Consider the following 15,444-nt stretch of genomic DNA (forward strand, 5'->3'; position numbering starts at 1 on the left):
TCATCCGTCAGCATTATGTCTCCAAGAGACATATCTACAAAATACAGATAATTTTCATTTACGACAATACAGTGATTACCACTCCTTCTCTCCGAAGATCCTCCATTTTGCATCCCTTGTGATGAGAGAATCACGGTGAAGCATGTCCTGTATTGATTTTTCTATCAAATGGGATACATATTTCAATATCAAAACAGTGAAGGATCATTTTAGTGATAATTGTCATGAATATTTGAAAGAAACACAATTGATACATAAAGTTTGATATGTTTGTAATAGATCAAGGTTTTATAATTGGTATATTCAACGTTTTCGATTGCTTTTTTATTGCGTCGATTAATTTCTTGCAACTTCAAGTTTATTTTCATATTTTTGTCTCGTTACTGATCCTGTCGTGGTGCCTCTCACAAAACCGTAAACTTTACCTCGTATATATCATAATATCACACAAAGTTGGAATGGACAACTCACATGGTTGTTGTACCACATGTCCATTACCATCCTCTGAACACAGACCAGTATTCATGGACCACAATGCTGGGCCACATCGTGCAGCTGGTTTTTTTGTAACGTCAAGAGGCTGTAGCAAAAGTGTACCTTGCCCCTCCAGAAATCTAGATCTCAATTCCATAGAGCATCTTTGGGACATTATTGATCGCAGCATACGTCATAGAGATAATCCAGTACAAAACCTTCATGTATTGAGCAAGGCAATCCATCAAGTATGGAACGCAATACCTCGAAAATCCCAAAGTCCCCTTGGGTTTGAATAAGATCGTTTGTCATGCTTCATGGTAGCATATTGATACTATAAAAATATGGTGTGTTGCACTACTTTCATCAATGTGTGTATATGAATTGAAATGCGGTGTGCAACTCAGGCCCTCAGGTACTTGCACAACACATACACGAACATGAAATGAACTTGGTCCATTTTCTACATACACTCTACAAATATACAAGACTTGATTAATGGCGACTACAAGGAAAACAGACTTGAAGCTGGCGCTGAAAATACACCTGGCTACTGTGATACACACAATCATTAACTGTTCGTTGCCTCGACCCTGACGCCACAAATTATTCTCTTTATAGTGCAATAAATAGGTCAACTATCAGGTAAGAGACTTTTGAAGGAAGAAACCGGAAACAACACCAGTGACTATTTACAGAGATACGTTGGAGGTATGTCAGTTAATGACATTTGGTCACTGACATGGACCTCGTCTTTTGTTTCAGGATGACAAGGCAAGAGAACACAGGACTCGTATTGTTACCGAGCCCCTCCAGCTGGCATGGTCAGCTCTCAACCCAGAGTTGTAAACCATAGAACATGTCTGGGATATCCTTGGAAGACCACTCTTAACAAACTTGTCGCTGGCAAGTAGCAAGAATGGGGTGGAAAGAACTGACGTGATGGACGAGAGGGCGCTTTGCCAATCATCTGACAAAAATCTGTTTGCAAGTCTCAGCCAGATGTCCCTGTTACATTGTTAAACCATTAATGAAATTAAAGAGATTTAATATAAATGTTGTGGCCAAAGTCAACTAATCATTTTTCGTTTCCTTTAAGTTTCAAATTTGTATCATTCCCATTTCACTTAAGTTCCAAATTTATATTCATATTTCATTTAACATTCTAAGTTTATGATAAACCAGTCTAAAGTTACCCTTCCATATCTGTTAAGGGGAGATAAATGCCTGGGGTCACGTATATCATGCCATGTGCTCTCAGCATGCACATGCTCAAGTCACCAAGTCCACAAGCTAGAGGTCTAAAACAATGGTAAGCCACTTATACTTTTGACTCAGACATAAAGTGGTTACATTAAATGCAATAATGCTTTATGTATATACATATATATTTAGCATGTTAAAGTTACAGTAGTTCTGTGATATCTATTCTGGGCACAGACACTTGTTTTCCCCTTGTGTTGAGTATGTCACCATGTTAGCTCACCTTACCATACTTAACCTTTATGTTCATATGCCGTGGAGTTCCATTTAAGGGAAACTGGTTAACATTGAATTTTCATATCGTTAAATAGTAAGAGAGATTTTCATCTCTTTCAGTCAATCTGCATTTAATTGAACTTTAAAAGAAATGTATCAAGAAATAAGAAGACAAGAATAAAGAATTAAGAAACAAGCAACTTGGTTATTACAATAAAGATATATGTGATACATTCTTTAAATATCCACATGGTAATATTTCCATGGTATATAACTTCAAGGCAACAATGTCATATTTTAAAATAAAATAACAAATTAATCATTCACGTTTTTCTTTTGGTCTATGGACAATAGTTCTATAACAGTAGCTGCACGACTTCCATAGAAGGAAAACACACACATGGAGGATGAACAGGACAAGCCCGATGACGTCCAGACACAAATACTGATACAACGGCATGTCCTGACAATACGACCTTAGATGGGCGCCGCCATATTTGAGCACATGTTCTATCCAGTAAACAGCTTCATCTTTGGGACTTCTTTCCCGGAGCTTGGTGATTTCGGCAGCTTTCTTGATTTTTCGTGAGTAGGAAGAATTCTGAATCACCTCATTGATGTTTGACACCAAATCATCAACAGCAAACGTTTTCAAATCCATATGTAGACCGAATCCATGATACTCTAGCTTCATTGAATTATACGGTTGATCTCCAAAAAATGGGAAAACCAATCATCGGGACACCACGTAAGAAAGCCTCGTTCTGACCATTAGCTCCACAGTGGGTGATAAACAATTTAGTGTTGGGATGGGCAAGTAAGTCCGACTGTGGCATCCAGTCAGTAAACAGTACGTTAGGTCCCACCTTGACCCTTTTGTCAGTCTTGAATATGTATTTGTAGTTGGTTCGTGAAAATGAATCCAGTAACCTTTTCGATATTGTACCTGGAAGCGACTTCACATTACTTCCCAAAAGAAACAATGACCACGCCTTCTTTTGCCTTGTCCATAAACTCCTTGTATTCCTGAGGGAGTGGCTTTGGATCAGACGCTGACAGAGATCCAATTCGCTTGACGTTGGGCAAGGTTGCTACTGGGTAGTCAAGGAGAGGTTCAATGTCGATGAGCCAAAGCCAGGCCTTAGTTGTTAAGGCTTCCATTGAGATGTAGGGCTTCTCTGGGGCATAGGTTGCTACTGGCCTATAGGTAGAGAACGGATCATAAACAAACACGTACATCACAGTCGTAATGACGTTCGCAACACGAGTCAAAAAGTCCATTTTCGGTGTTCTTGGGGAAATGATGAAGGGGAACGCAGATGGAATGAAAGGATTCCGGCTAACTTGAGGTTCGAAAGCTACCCCCATGAATATGAAGGGAATGTCCAATCTGTGGGCAATGATAGTCAACATTCTCGCTAAGGGTACAGGATCGAATATAATCAGATCAAAGTGCAACTCTTCGATTCTCCTGAATAATTCCTGGTCATTCAGTATACTACCACAAATATCCCTTTTAAAATCTAGGGGCAAAGGAGGACTGCTTTCTTGGAGATATGTTTTAGCCATGTGGTCACTCACTATTTTGTCGAAGTCATATTTATCAACCGATTTGTATTTCAAGATGTGGACGTTGTAGGCTTGAAGGCCCTTGTGATTGGCCAGTTCAGTTGACAGAGCATTCCATACCACGTGACCACGCGAAGCCAGCTCTGTTGCTACATTCAGAGATCCCCGGATATGGCTGTATGTAGGCATGTACAGGAACAGAATCCTAGCGGCCTGAAACCCAGGCAGACATAACAGCAACAGCAAAACCACACTTCCGGTATCGAACCTCATCCTGAACAATTGAAGCTCTCTGGAAGATAGAAAGATATTATTTTGAGTCGTGAAATATGCCAAGGAGGACAGCAGAAATGTGTTTCACACATTGTATCCTGTTTGGAATCGATCCCGGACCTTCGGCGTGATGTATGAGTACTTTATTGTCTAACCTACCCCACTTTCCTAAATGTTTCAGATGCTATGATGAAAACAAACAAAGTGGTCTTTTTTATATTATTTTTTACCGTCTTGAGGATAAAATGTATGTTTTCATTAACCGCTTGAAGACTTAAAACAACGCTTTTCGCACAATCTGAATTCCAACTTAATTTTTGAATTATTGTCCTTGAAAAGTTAACCTCTAGACTACCCGACATTGTCAGAGACAACCAAGATGTGATGCTTTTGAAAAACAATAATGATCTTCGCTGGGTCCTGGTCCATCCAAACAATGTCAAATCAAAAACCGAAATAGCAAAACACTGGCATCAATACGTTTACGAAAAGACAAAAAAAATTTACTCTCTTTTTTAGGATTGTTCCCCCATCAAATCAATTTGTTATTATTGTCTAAAATGAGCGCCCAGCTGAACTACAATGAAAATGTACACCTGTTCCAAACTCTCCGTAGATGTATTCATCACACTAAAGGATTGAAATGAATGTAAAACTGCTGCACCTCTCTCTTTTATATTTTTATATTTTTGAATACCCTTAGTTTAGTTGTGATGTAATATATTTTTTCTTTGTGTATCCTCTGTCCTCTGTACATATTCCAGCTGTGATGTTGTGTAATTATTCCATTTGTCTGTAGTTATTCTTTTGAACACGTTTCACTTATGTTTACATGTAAGTCAGATCATGCCATCGTTTAATGTCAAAAACTGCATGTCCTGGCACGCCCTTGTGCCAAATGCGCATTATGTCAGAAAGCTCACATTAAATCTCCAAATCATATGAAATCTTATTGAAATCTTTCTTTTAGAAACCCTAGAGGTATCTTTGTTATTGAAATAGACATTACGCCACAAAACACCAGATGATACTTGAACACATGTCATTGTTTAGATATACAGCTCCCTTAGACCATAACACTAATACTTTCTGTTAGTCATGTGTCAATATCAGTCAATAATCTGTCAATTTCACATCTACACCACGTGCATAGGTGAGTTGGTGAGTTAAAATTTACAGTCACTTTGGCAATATTTCAGCCATATTGTGACTAAAACAAATTTCAAATTGACCATAAATACATGTATATTATAACACCCCGTCAACGAAGGACAGTAAAACCAACTTGGAATATCACAATATCAAGAAGTAAAACTAGCATCTCTCTCTAAAACTGGATTTCAAATTAGGACAAGACAGTATAAAAATCGGCTATAGGTAGATCACCATACTAGGGACCATGGGGACTTACAGTGCCTTTGCTACCTGCATGAACCCTAGCTGGATATACACCATCCCTTCCGATGTTGGTGATTGTAGTCAAATCTAGCCTTAAGATAAAATAACATATACTCTCCCAAAAAGAAACGCAACATGAAAATCGCAATTTCATGTAGCAATGAATTAAAACGTGATTCATTTTACAAAAAGGTTTTGCTCTGTTTATGAGTCCTATGGTGTTTATGTTTTGAAACATCACAACCAAACGCACCATCCGTAAAACACCCGTATTTAACAGCATGATTTTGCATTTCGGCGTGTAGTGTCACAGAATACACAAATCACATGCAATGCACGTGAAAGTTGGGGATCAGATAGTCTCAATGATGGGTATAAAAGGTTGATCGCTGTCTGTAGATCATTCACTGTATTTGGAATATTGTTGACGAACGCAAAATGCCACGTCTAAGTGAAGCCAACCGTCCTATCGCCATTGGTTTGCTTGAAGCAGGCCAGTCTCAACGTCCAATTATCCGACGCATGAATGTTCACCAAAGCACCATTTCACGGCTCTGGGAGAGATATCGCCGGCAGAATGCGGTAGCAGATGCCCCTCGTAGTGGGCGACCTCGGGCGACCACTGCGGCGCAGGATTGCTACATCCGGGTACATCACCTGCATCATCGAACAGCTACGGCGACCAGTACCGCTCGACAAACACCCGGATTGAGGAGGCTTTCTGCACAGACCGTCAGGAACAGGTTGAGACAGGCTGGTTTACGTGGAAGACCTTATTTTGGCCCTGTGCTTCGACAACAACATCGTCGACATCGAGTTCAAAGGTGCACCAACGTTCAGGCCTGGAACCTACCGAATTGGCGTAGAATCTGGTTCAGTGATGAATCACGATTTATATTGGAACGACACGATGGAAGAATGCGGGTGAACAGACGTCGACGTGAACGTTTCGCCGACGCTTGCGTTCCCCAGGTGGACAGATTCGGCTGGGGAAGTGTTATGATGTGGGGATCGATCACCTGCCGTAGGAGAAGTGATTTGGTGATGATCATAGGGCAACCTGACAGCTCAATGGTACTGTGACTAAATCCTACAACCACACCTCCTTCCAATCATTGATCGCCAGAGGGAGTTGTTTCAACAGGACAATGCCAGGCCCCACACAGCACGTCACACTACAGACTTCCTCCAGAACCACAACATCAATGTGCTCCCCTGGCCCTCAAGATCACCGGACTTAAACCCGATCGAACATCTGTGGGATGCCCTGGACAGACGGGTGCGACGCACAGGCACTACAGGCAGAGTGGGTTGCAGTTGGGCAACACGAGCTTCTGAGACTTATTCGTTCGATGCCGAGGCGATGCCGTGCAGTTCTGGATGCCCACGGAGGTCACACGAGGTATTGACTTCAGCGCCACCACACGTCTCCATGTGACACTCAAACTGACTTTCCTCGAGTTGGTGCCAAAGACAGATAAGTTCGCATTCCCAGTGTGCAATTTCGCTATATTTCATTGACTCATAAAGCCTACAAGATGTTTCAAAATATACATAAAAATACAGTTGAAATTCCTATATGCGTTTCTTTTTGGGGAGATTATTTTTCCTACAGTCAAAGACAGTGGTATGTGTAAATGACTTTTGGTGTTTGGGGACTTACGTACCCTCTCAGAAGGACAATTATTTTACAGAACTTTAACCCCCTTTGAGGATACAGCCACTAACAATCGCAGTTATTAATTTATACCATTTAAAATACCATTTATTTATTTATTGAAGTTTTTTTTAAAAATATTATTCAAAATTCATGAAAAAATTATATTTCCTTTAAATATTCAATGACTAAATTGTAATTAACATTTTAAAAAAGATCCTGTTTTAACATTGAAATATTTATCCCTTGTGATGGAAAACCACGTGCACAGGAATATGGAAATATCTAAATGATAACTGTCAGCATTTCCCCACAAAAACCATAACCTAAATCATATATTACCCGCATAGATCGCCTTATATTTTACAGTAAACCGGGTTTATGAAAGGCTCGCTAAATACAATGTTGATATAATCCTACTGCAGTATATTAACCACCCCAAAAGACACTCGCGTGATAATTGATATAGACCCAGGGTCATTCAAAATATGATCAGCACCCATGAGGACAGATCAAGGGGGATTAATTGCCGAGTCCCCAAGGGCTGATCCTGTGAACACCCGTGCTCCAGTCGCATCGTATGTTCACTGAACCCTAGGGTATAATGCACACACGAACATAAACAGACACACGCACGCACGCACGCACACACACATAGAGAGATAGAGAGAGAGAGAGAGAGAGAGAGAGAGAGAGAGAGAGAGAGAGAGAGAGAGAGAGACTACCTCTACCCAGTTATACTCACAAACCTACCTACCTTTCTCCGACGAAAGCGTCTCTACATGCACAATGCACTGCCCCAAATACTATCGTTGTGCTGTCGATTGACCCACAAATTGCACTTTGTAAGAGGGATATGCTGTGTCATAGCAGCCTGGGTTCACAAAGGGGAAACATGTCAATATGACCTAGTTGCATGGTGTTCCAGTTACATCAAGGTGTGCCGGTAGCAGCCTGGGATCACAAGTGGAAACATGTCAATATGACCTAGTTGCATGATGTTCCAGTTACATCACGGTGTGGCAGTAGCAGCCTGGGTTCACAAGTGGAACATGTCAATATGACCTAGTTGCCTGGTGTTCCCGTTACATCACGGTGTGACAGTAGCAGCCTGGGTTCACAAGTGGAAACATGTCAATATGACCTAGTTGCATGGTGTTCCAGTTACATCACGGTGTGACAGTAGCAGCCTGGGTTCACAAGTGGAAACATGTCAATATGACCTAGTTGCCTGGTGTTCCAGTTACATCACGGTGTGACAGTAGTCAGCCTGGGTTCACAAGTGGAAACATGTCAATATGACCTAGTTGCATGGTGTTCCAGTTACATCAAGGTGTGCCGGTAGCAGCCTGGGATCACAAGTGGAAACATGTCAATATGACCTAGTTGCATGATGTTCCAGTTACATCACGGTGTGGCAGTAGCAGCCTGGGTTCACAAGTGGAAACATGTCAATATGACCTAGTTGCATGGTGTTCCAGTTACATCACGGTCTGACAGTAGTCAGCCTGGGATCACAAGTGGAAACATGTCAATATGGCCTAGTTGCCTGGTGTTCCAGTTACATCACGGTGTGACAGTAGCAGCCTGGGTTCACAAGTGGAAACATGTCAATATGGCCTAGTTGCCTGGTGTTCCAGTTACATCACGGTGTGACAGTTTGCTGGTGGAGGAAAGAGGTGGAACAAACAACAGGATGATGGTACAAACAAACCAAGGATCATTTGGGTGAATCTGGGATTCGAACTTCACCATCGCATATACGTGTCTTATACACAACGCCCCTCATTGGTGCACAGTGTGAGTGAAAGGGTGGGTAATTGATATCAACACTTAGATATTGTAGATATCAAAGTTGACAAAATGAGAAATTATAGGACGCTGAACAGGCAATGGAAGATGCAAGGAAAATAGAAAACAGTAGGGATACACTTGAGATCCAGACCAGAGTAGGCAGAAATAAAAGTAACAGAGATAGAAGATCAACTTTAGTAGTACACCTGAAAGCCGTACCTTGTTTGACTCGTGATCTTATCAAGGAAGCCCGTGTCTCGTAGGCTGCATTCAAACAACCCGAGGTGTGCTGTAGTAGTATACTTGTAAACTGTATCTCGTGTCAGTGACTGATCTGTGATCAGCGTCTGGATCCCGGGATCAGATTTAAGAGATTAACGATTTACGATTCCACCACTCACAAAGTTCATCTCGGTGATTTCTCTTGATTATTTTCTTGTTGAAATGTCAACTACTTTCTCCTTCATTCTGTTACACAAACTATATTTCCTGAATTTCTTGGAATTTTTAGGGATTTTTTAACACCCGAAGTTTCATTTACCTTCTAATTTTTTCAATTATTTTCCAGTTATTTGATTGCTTAATTATTTGTCAATAAATTTCTTACAACTTCAAGTTTATTTTCATATTATTGTTTTGTTACTGATGTTGTCTTGGTACCTCTCACAAAACTGTAAACTTGACCTCGTATATATCATAATATCACACAAAATCGGAATGGACAACTGACATCCTGGACAGGGTTGTTGTACCACATGTCCATGACCGTCCTCGGAACACAAGACCAGTCCTCATGGACTACAATGCTAGGCCACATCGTGCCGTTGATGATTTGTAACGTCAAGAACAACTCTACCTTGCGCCTCCAGGAATTTAGATCTCAATTCCATAGAGCATGTTTGGGACATTGCAGATCGTAGATTACGCCAGAGAGATAACCAACTACAACTCTTTTGTGTATTTGAAAAGCAAATCCATCAAGTATGGAACGCAATGCCTTAACGTCAAATTCGCCGTCTGATACAGTCACTGAGGAGACAATCATATGTTTGGTTCTGTGTTTTCTTCTTGTGTTAATATTTGCTGTGTAATTATTCGTTGAGGCCAATTATCCAGATGAAAAGTTCATTTTGGTTTGAATAAGGTCCTTTTTCATGCTTATTGGTAGCATATTGATATTATAAAACTATCGTGTGTTGCAATACTTTCATCCATTCGTATATATCAATTGAAATATGGTGTACAAGTCAGGCGCTCAGGAACTTGCACAACACATACATGAACAGGAAACCAACTTGGTCCATTTTTTACATGCACTGTACAAATATACAAGACTTGATTAATGGCGACTACAAGGAAACAGACTTGAAGCTGGCGCTGAAAATACACCTGGCTACTACGATACACACCGTGATAAATTGTTCGTTGCCTCGACCCTGACTTCACAATTTTTTCCGTTTATAGTGCAATAGGTCAACTATCAGGTAAGGGACTTTTGAAAGAAGAAATTGGAAATACCACCAGTGACTATTTACAGAGATACGTTGGAGGTATGTAAGTTAATGTCATTTGATCACTGACATGGCCCTCGTCTTTTGTTTCAAGATGACAAGGCAAGAGAACACAGGGCTCGTATTGTTACCGAGCCCCTCCAGCTGACATTTTCAGCTCTCAATCCGGAGTTGTAACCCATAGAACTTGTCTGGGATATTCTTGGAAGACCACTCTTAACAAACATGATAATATTTCCATGGTATATAACTTCACGGCAACAATGTAATATTTTCAGCCAAAATAACAAATTAATCATTCACGTTTTTCTTTTGGTCTTTGGACAATAGTTCTGTAGCCGTAGCTGCACGACTTCCATAGAAGGAAAACACACACATGGAGGATGAGCAGGACAAGCCCGATGACGTCCAGACACAAATACTGATACAACGGCATGTCCTGACAATACGACCTCAGATGGGCGCCGCCATATTTGAGCACATGTTCTATCCAGTAAACAGCTTCATCTTTGGGACTTCTTTCTCGGAACTTTGTGATTTCGGCAGCCTTTTTGATTTTCTGTGAGTACGAAGAATTCTGGATCACCTCATTGATGTTGGATACCAAATCGTCAACGGTAAATGTTCTTAAATCCATATTAATACCGAAGCCATGATACTCAAGCCTCATTGAATTATAGGGTTGATCTGCAAATATGGGAAAACCAATCATCGGGACACCTTGCAAGAAAGCTTCATTCTGACCATTAGCCCCACAATGGGTGATAAACAATTTAGCGTTTGGGTGGGCAAGTAAGTCCGACTGTGGCATCCAGTCAGTTAACAATACATTTGGTCCCACTTTGAAATTTTTGTCTGTTTTGAATATGTATTTGTAGTTCGTCCGCGAAAATGAATCCAGTAACCTTTTCGATATTTTATCTTGAAGCGACTTCATAATACTTCCAAACGAAACAATGACCACGCCTTCTTTTGCCTTGTCCATAAACTCCTTGTATTTTTGAGGGAGTGGCTTTGGTTCAGACGCTGACAGAGATCCAATTAGCTTGACGTTGGGCAAGGTGGCTGCTCGGTAGTCAAGGAGAGGTTCAATGTCGATGAGCCAAAGCCAGGCCTTAGCTGTCAAGGCTTCCATTGAGATGTACGGCTTCTCTGGGGCATAGGCTGCTACTGGCCTATAGGTAGAGAACAGATCATAAACAAACACGTACATCACTGTCGTAATGACATTCGCAACACGTGTCAAAAAGTCCATTTTTGGTGTCTTTGGGAAAAACATGGACGGGAAAGCAGATGGAATGAAAGGATTCCGGCTAACTTGAGGAATGGAAGCTGCCCCCATGAATATGAAAGGCATGTCCAGTCTGTGAGCAATGATGGTCAACATTCTCGCTACGGGTGTAGCATCGAATATAATCAGATCAAACTTCAACTCTTTGATTTTCCTGAATAATTCCTGGTCACTCAGTATACTGCCACGTCTTAATCTTATAAAATCCAGGGGCAAAAGAGCACTGCCTTTATCGAAATATGCGTTTACAATGTCTTCAAATTTGTCTTTGCCGAAGACATATTTATCAACCGATTTGTATTTCAGGATGTGGACGCCCTGTGCTTGAAGGCCCTTGTGATTGGCCAGTTCAGTTGACAAAGCATTCCATACCACGTGACCACGCGAAGCCAGCTCTGTTGCCACATTCAGAGATCCCCGAATGTGACTGTATGTAGGCATGTACAGGAAGAGAATCCTAGCGGCCTGAAACCCAGGCAGACACAGTAGCAACAGCAGAACCACACTTCCGGTATCAAACCTCATCCTGGACAATTGAAGCAATCTGTAAGATACAAAGATATTACAGTGAGTGCTAAGCGACGTGAGGAGGATAGGTGGTGGGATGATTCATCGTGTTCCCTCAACGCATCATACCTTAATCGAGTGCAGACTAAGTGTTCTTAGTTTAGGACTAGAAAGTAACATCCATCCAGTTTGGTTGGTACTACCACTTTTCAACAAAACAAGCCCAACAAAATTGAAAGATTTTAAATATGAAAGTGCTAAAGAATAACTAGTGTTGACGATCCTCAGAAATATACTCTCCCAAAAAAGAAACGCATGTAGGAATTTCAACTGTATTTTTATGTTTATTTTGAAACATCTTTTAGGCTTTATGAGTCAATGAAATATAGCACCAACTCGAGGAAAGTCAGTCTGAGTGTCACATTGAGACGTGTGGTGGCGCTGAAGTCAATACCTCGTGTAACCACCGTGGGCATCCAGAACTGCACGGAATCGCCTCGGCATCGAACGAATGAGTCTCAGAAGTTTCATCCCACATCAATGACATCACCTGAGCCGATTCCTAATGCAACTAATTGGTAAACTATGCTTGTTGTACTAATGGTTCGGGCTGTCAGAATCGAAAGCTCCTATTTTCTTTCACTTGTTTGTCTGGTTCAGAATCGACAATCAATGTGTTATCGTTATGTATTTGGACAACAGATGACTGTGGCAGTAGACAAAGACACACACTAAATACATCCTAAAACGATGCATGTAGCGATTGCAACTTCTATGCAGATATCAATATTGGGATGTAGCTAATATGTGTTGCCATCAGTTCTAGTCAATTTCATATAAGCATTTAGACAATATATTAGAACCAGGGCTTTTCAAAATATGATCAGCACCCATGAGGACAGGTCAAGGGGATTAAATGGAGAGTCCCCAGGTCTGATCCTGTGAACGCACGTGCTCCAGTCGCATCCTATGTTCACTGAACACCAGGGTGTATTTGCACACATGCACATAAACAGGCACACAGACAGACACGCACGCACCCACGCACAGACACACGGACACAGAGAGACACACACACGTCTACTCAGTTATACAGGAACTCAAAGCGTCCCTACCTTTCTCCCAGAAAGCGTCTCTACATGCACAATGCACCACCCCAAATACTATCGCTGTGCTGTCGAATGACCCACAAATTGCACTTTGTGAGAGAGATATGTAGCTAGCCTGGGTTCACAAGTGGAAACATGTCAATATGACCTAGTTGCATGGTGTTCCAGTTACATCACGGTGTGGCAGTTTGCTGGTGGAGGAAAAAGGTGGAAACTTGGGATGATGGTGCAAACAAACCAAGGATCATTTGGGTGAATCTGGGACTCGAACCTCAATATTATACACAACGCCCCTCATTGGTGTGAGTGAAAGGCTGGGTAATTGATATCAATACTGAAGATAATGGAGATATCAAAGTTGACAAAATGAGAAATTATAGGACGCTGAAAAGGCACTGGAAGATAGAAGGAAACTAGAAAAACAGACCAGAGTAGACAAAAATTGAAGAAACAAAGACAATAGAAGTTATTATTGGGTCTGGGATATTTTGATCTGCTGTTTATGAATTATTGACTACTTTGAATTGCCTAGAGTCCTAAGACAGAACTCCGTGGCTCATGGGACAATCTGGTGATGTTGACCTCTGAATAATGTATGTCTCCAATTTCTTGTAGAACACCCATGTATCCCTGCTGTCAGCTTCTTGGATATCCGATGCATATTGATGCCGTGCTTGTTAGCACTCTGTGGTGGGCGAAGACCAGGGGTGCTGAATCTTTTTCCTTTCATCATGACTCACCAACAACCTGGTTCAACTCGAAATCATCTGATTCCTGACCTAGATTTCATAGTGAATGAGGCTACAGACTATCTACCCTTTAAACTAAACCTATTTGCTGTGTCCAAGGCTACCTATGGGATTTGTGGGGAAGTGAGAAATGCCACCCGTCTCCGTAGTGGGTCACATTTGGTGGAGTGCGCACGGAGACAGCAGTCTCTAAATCTTATGCCAAAACATTTGCCAATATAGAGGTTGCTGTGTCCATGCATGGAATTCTCAATTCTTGTCGTGTTATCATACGTGACAGGGCACGCTGTCTGTATGATATGAGCGGAGAGGAAATTGCTAGAGCGCTTGAAGATCAGGCTGTTACAGAGGTGAAACGTTTCACTATTACAAAGGATTGGATCATACCTAAAACCAATACTTATCTCCTAACATTTGCTAGATCATCTTTACAACAGCCAATAAAAGCAGATTATGTATGTCTCAGTTCCACCCGGGTGTTACAAATGTCAACAGTTTGTCTGGGCTGTGTTCTGAGTCCAGTATTATTCATTTTCTTCACTAATGAACTTGTCACGGAAATGTACGCAAATTGTGAAAGTGGTATTGTTGTTTCTCATCACATGGAAGACATTCTCTTATTAGTGTTCGCTGATGATCATGTTTCAACGTTTGCCTACATTGTGGTTGGTTTGCCAAAAAACAGCTTGATGTGGTCTATGCATTCTGTCAGAAGTGGGGACTTGAAATCAGTATGAAGAACACGAATGTTATTGTATTCCGAAACGGTGGAAATGTGAGCGGAAAGGAGAAGTGGTACACTGGGAGCTCACATGTTAAATGGTAAAACTGTAACCTATTATAGCTACCTTGGTGTTCTGTTTCCATCATCATTGAAGTGGTCAAAAGCATGTCAAACTATCTCCCTCAAAGCTAGTAAAGTCATTTTCTCCCAGTATGGATTATTTTGAAACAATAAGCATATTTCTTTTACAGTTGCTTGTAACAATTTGTATAGTAGAATCTTGCCTGTATTATTAAATGGTTTAGATATCTGGGGGGCTAGGTATTATGAATACATAGAAAAGGTACAAACTACATACTTCAAAATATTTCCAAATGTTGGCAGGTATGCATCAAATACTGGGTGACTTCTTTGACTGGCATTCTAGAAGTTGGGTAGATGAAGAATGAGGATTATGTTTATGGATATACAACTTCTTTATTCTATATAGGCGACGTTTCTACATAAATTCTAATGTCGTTGTCAAGCAAGTGGTGCATGGGAAGTAATTTGGGTGATACATATACATGAGATGTTTGTACAATAGATGAGGGATGAGGCGAAACTGAGTTTGTTTTGAATGAACAATGACTAAATGTGGAGTCTTCTAATATCCTTTTAATGTAGATCAAGGTATATTCTACAAGAATGAAATGCAGAAAATAATGTCCATAATGTCTTCATAGTAGATACATATGAATACCAGATTATTACATCAAATGTAAACATCTCTGAAACCCAAGATTTAAACTGAATCTCAAATTCAATATTGGACTCTCCCACGTGGGAACACATAATATAAATAATCAGACCAGATATGCTCGAAATGATATGAGCAGAAAAGTATTATAACATTAACGTAGTGATAAA

General features: G+C 40.8%; 1 protein-coding gene, 1 long non-coding RNA gene and 1 pseudogene across 2 annotated transcripts; all 3 read right to left on the reverse strand.

Annotated features, from left to right (window-relative positions):
• Nucleotides 1-915: 915 nt before the first annotated feature.
• On the reverse strand, nt 916-7,726 carry LOC124254168 (annotated as a pseudogene).
• On the reverse strand, nt 916-10,197 carry LOC124254172. Its single transcript, XR_006892408.1, has 2 exons — nt 10,034-10,197; nt 916-1,020 (listed from the first exon to the last, which is right to left on the reverse strand). It is a non-coding gene; the product is annotated as an uncharacterized LOC124254172 (long non-coding RNA).
• A 253-nt stretch (nt 10,198-10,450) lies between these two features.
• Nucleotides 10,451-11,971, reverse strand: LOC124254161 (UDP-glucuronosyltransferase 1-2-like). The gene has a single exon (XM_046688033.1). The coding sequence runs from the start codon at nt 11,969-11,971 to the stop codon at nt 10,451-10,453; it is 1,521 nt and encodes a 506-aa protein (XP_046543989.1).
• Between the last annotated feature and the right edge of the window lie 3,473 nt (nt 11,972-15,444).

The sequence above is a fragment of the Haliotis rubra genome, unplaced genomic scaffold, assembly GCF_003918875.1.
Source record: "Haliotis rubra isolate DU_JTF1 unplaced genomic scaffold, ASM391887v1 Scf567, whole genome shotgun sequence".
In the NCBI taxonomy this organism is placed as follows: Eukaryota; Metazoa; Mollusca; class Gastropoda; order Lepetellida; family Haliotidae; genus Haliotis; species Haliotis rubra.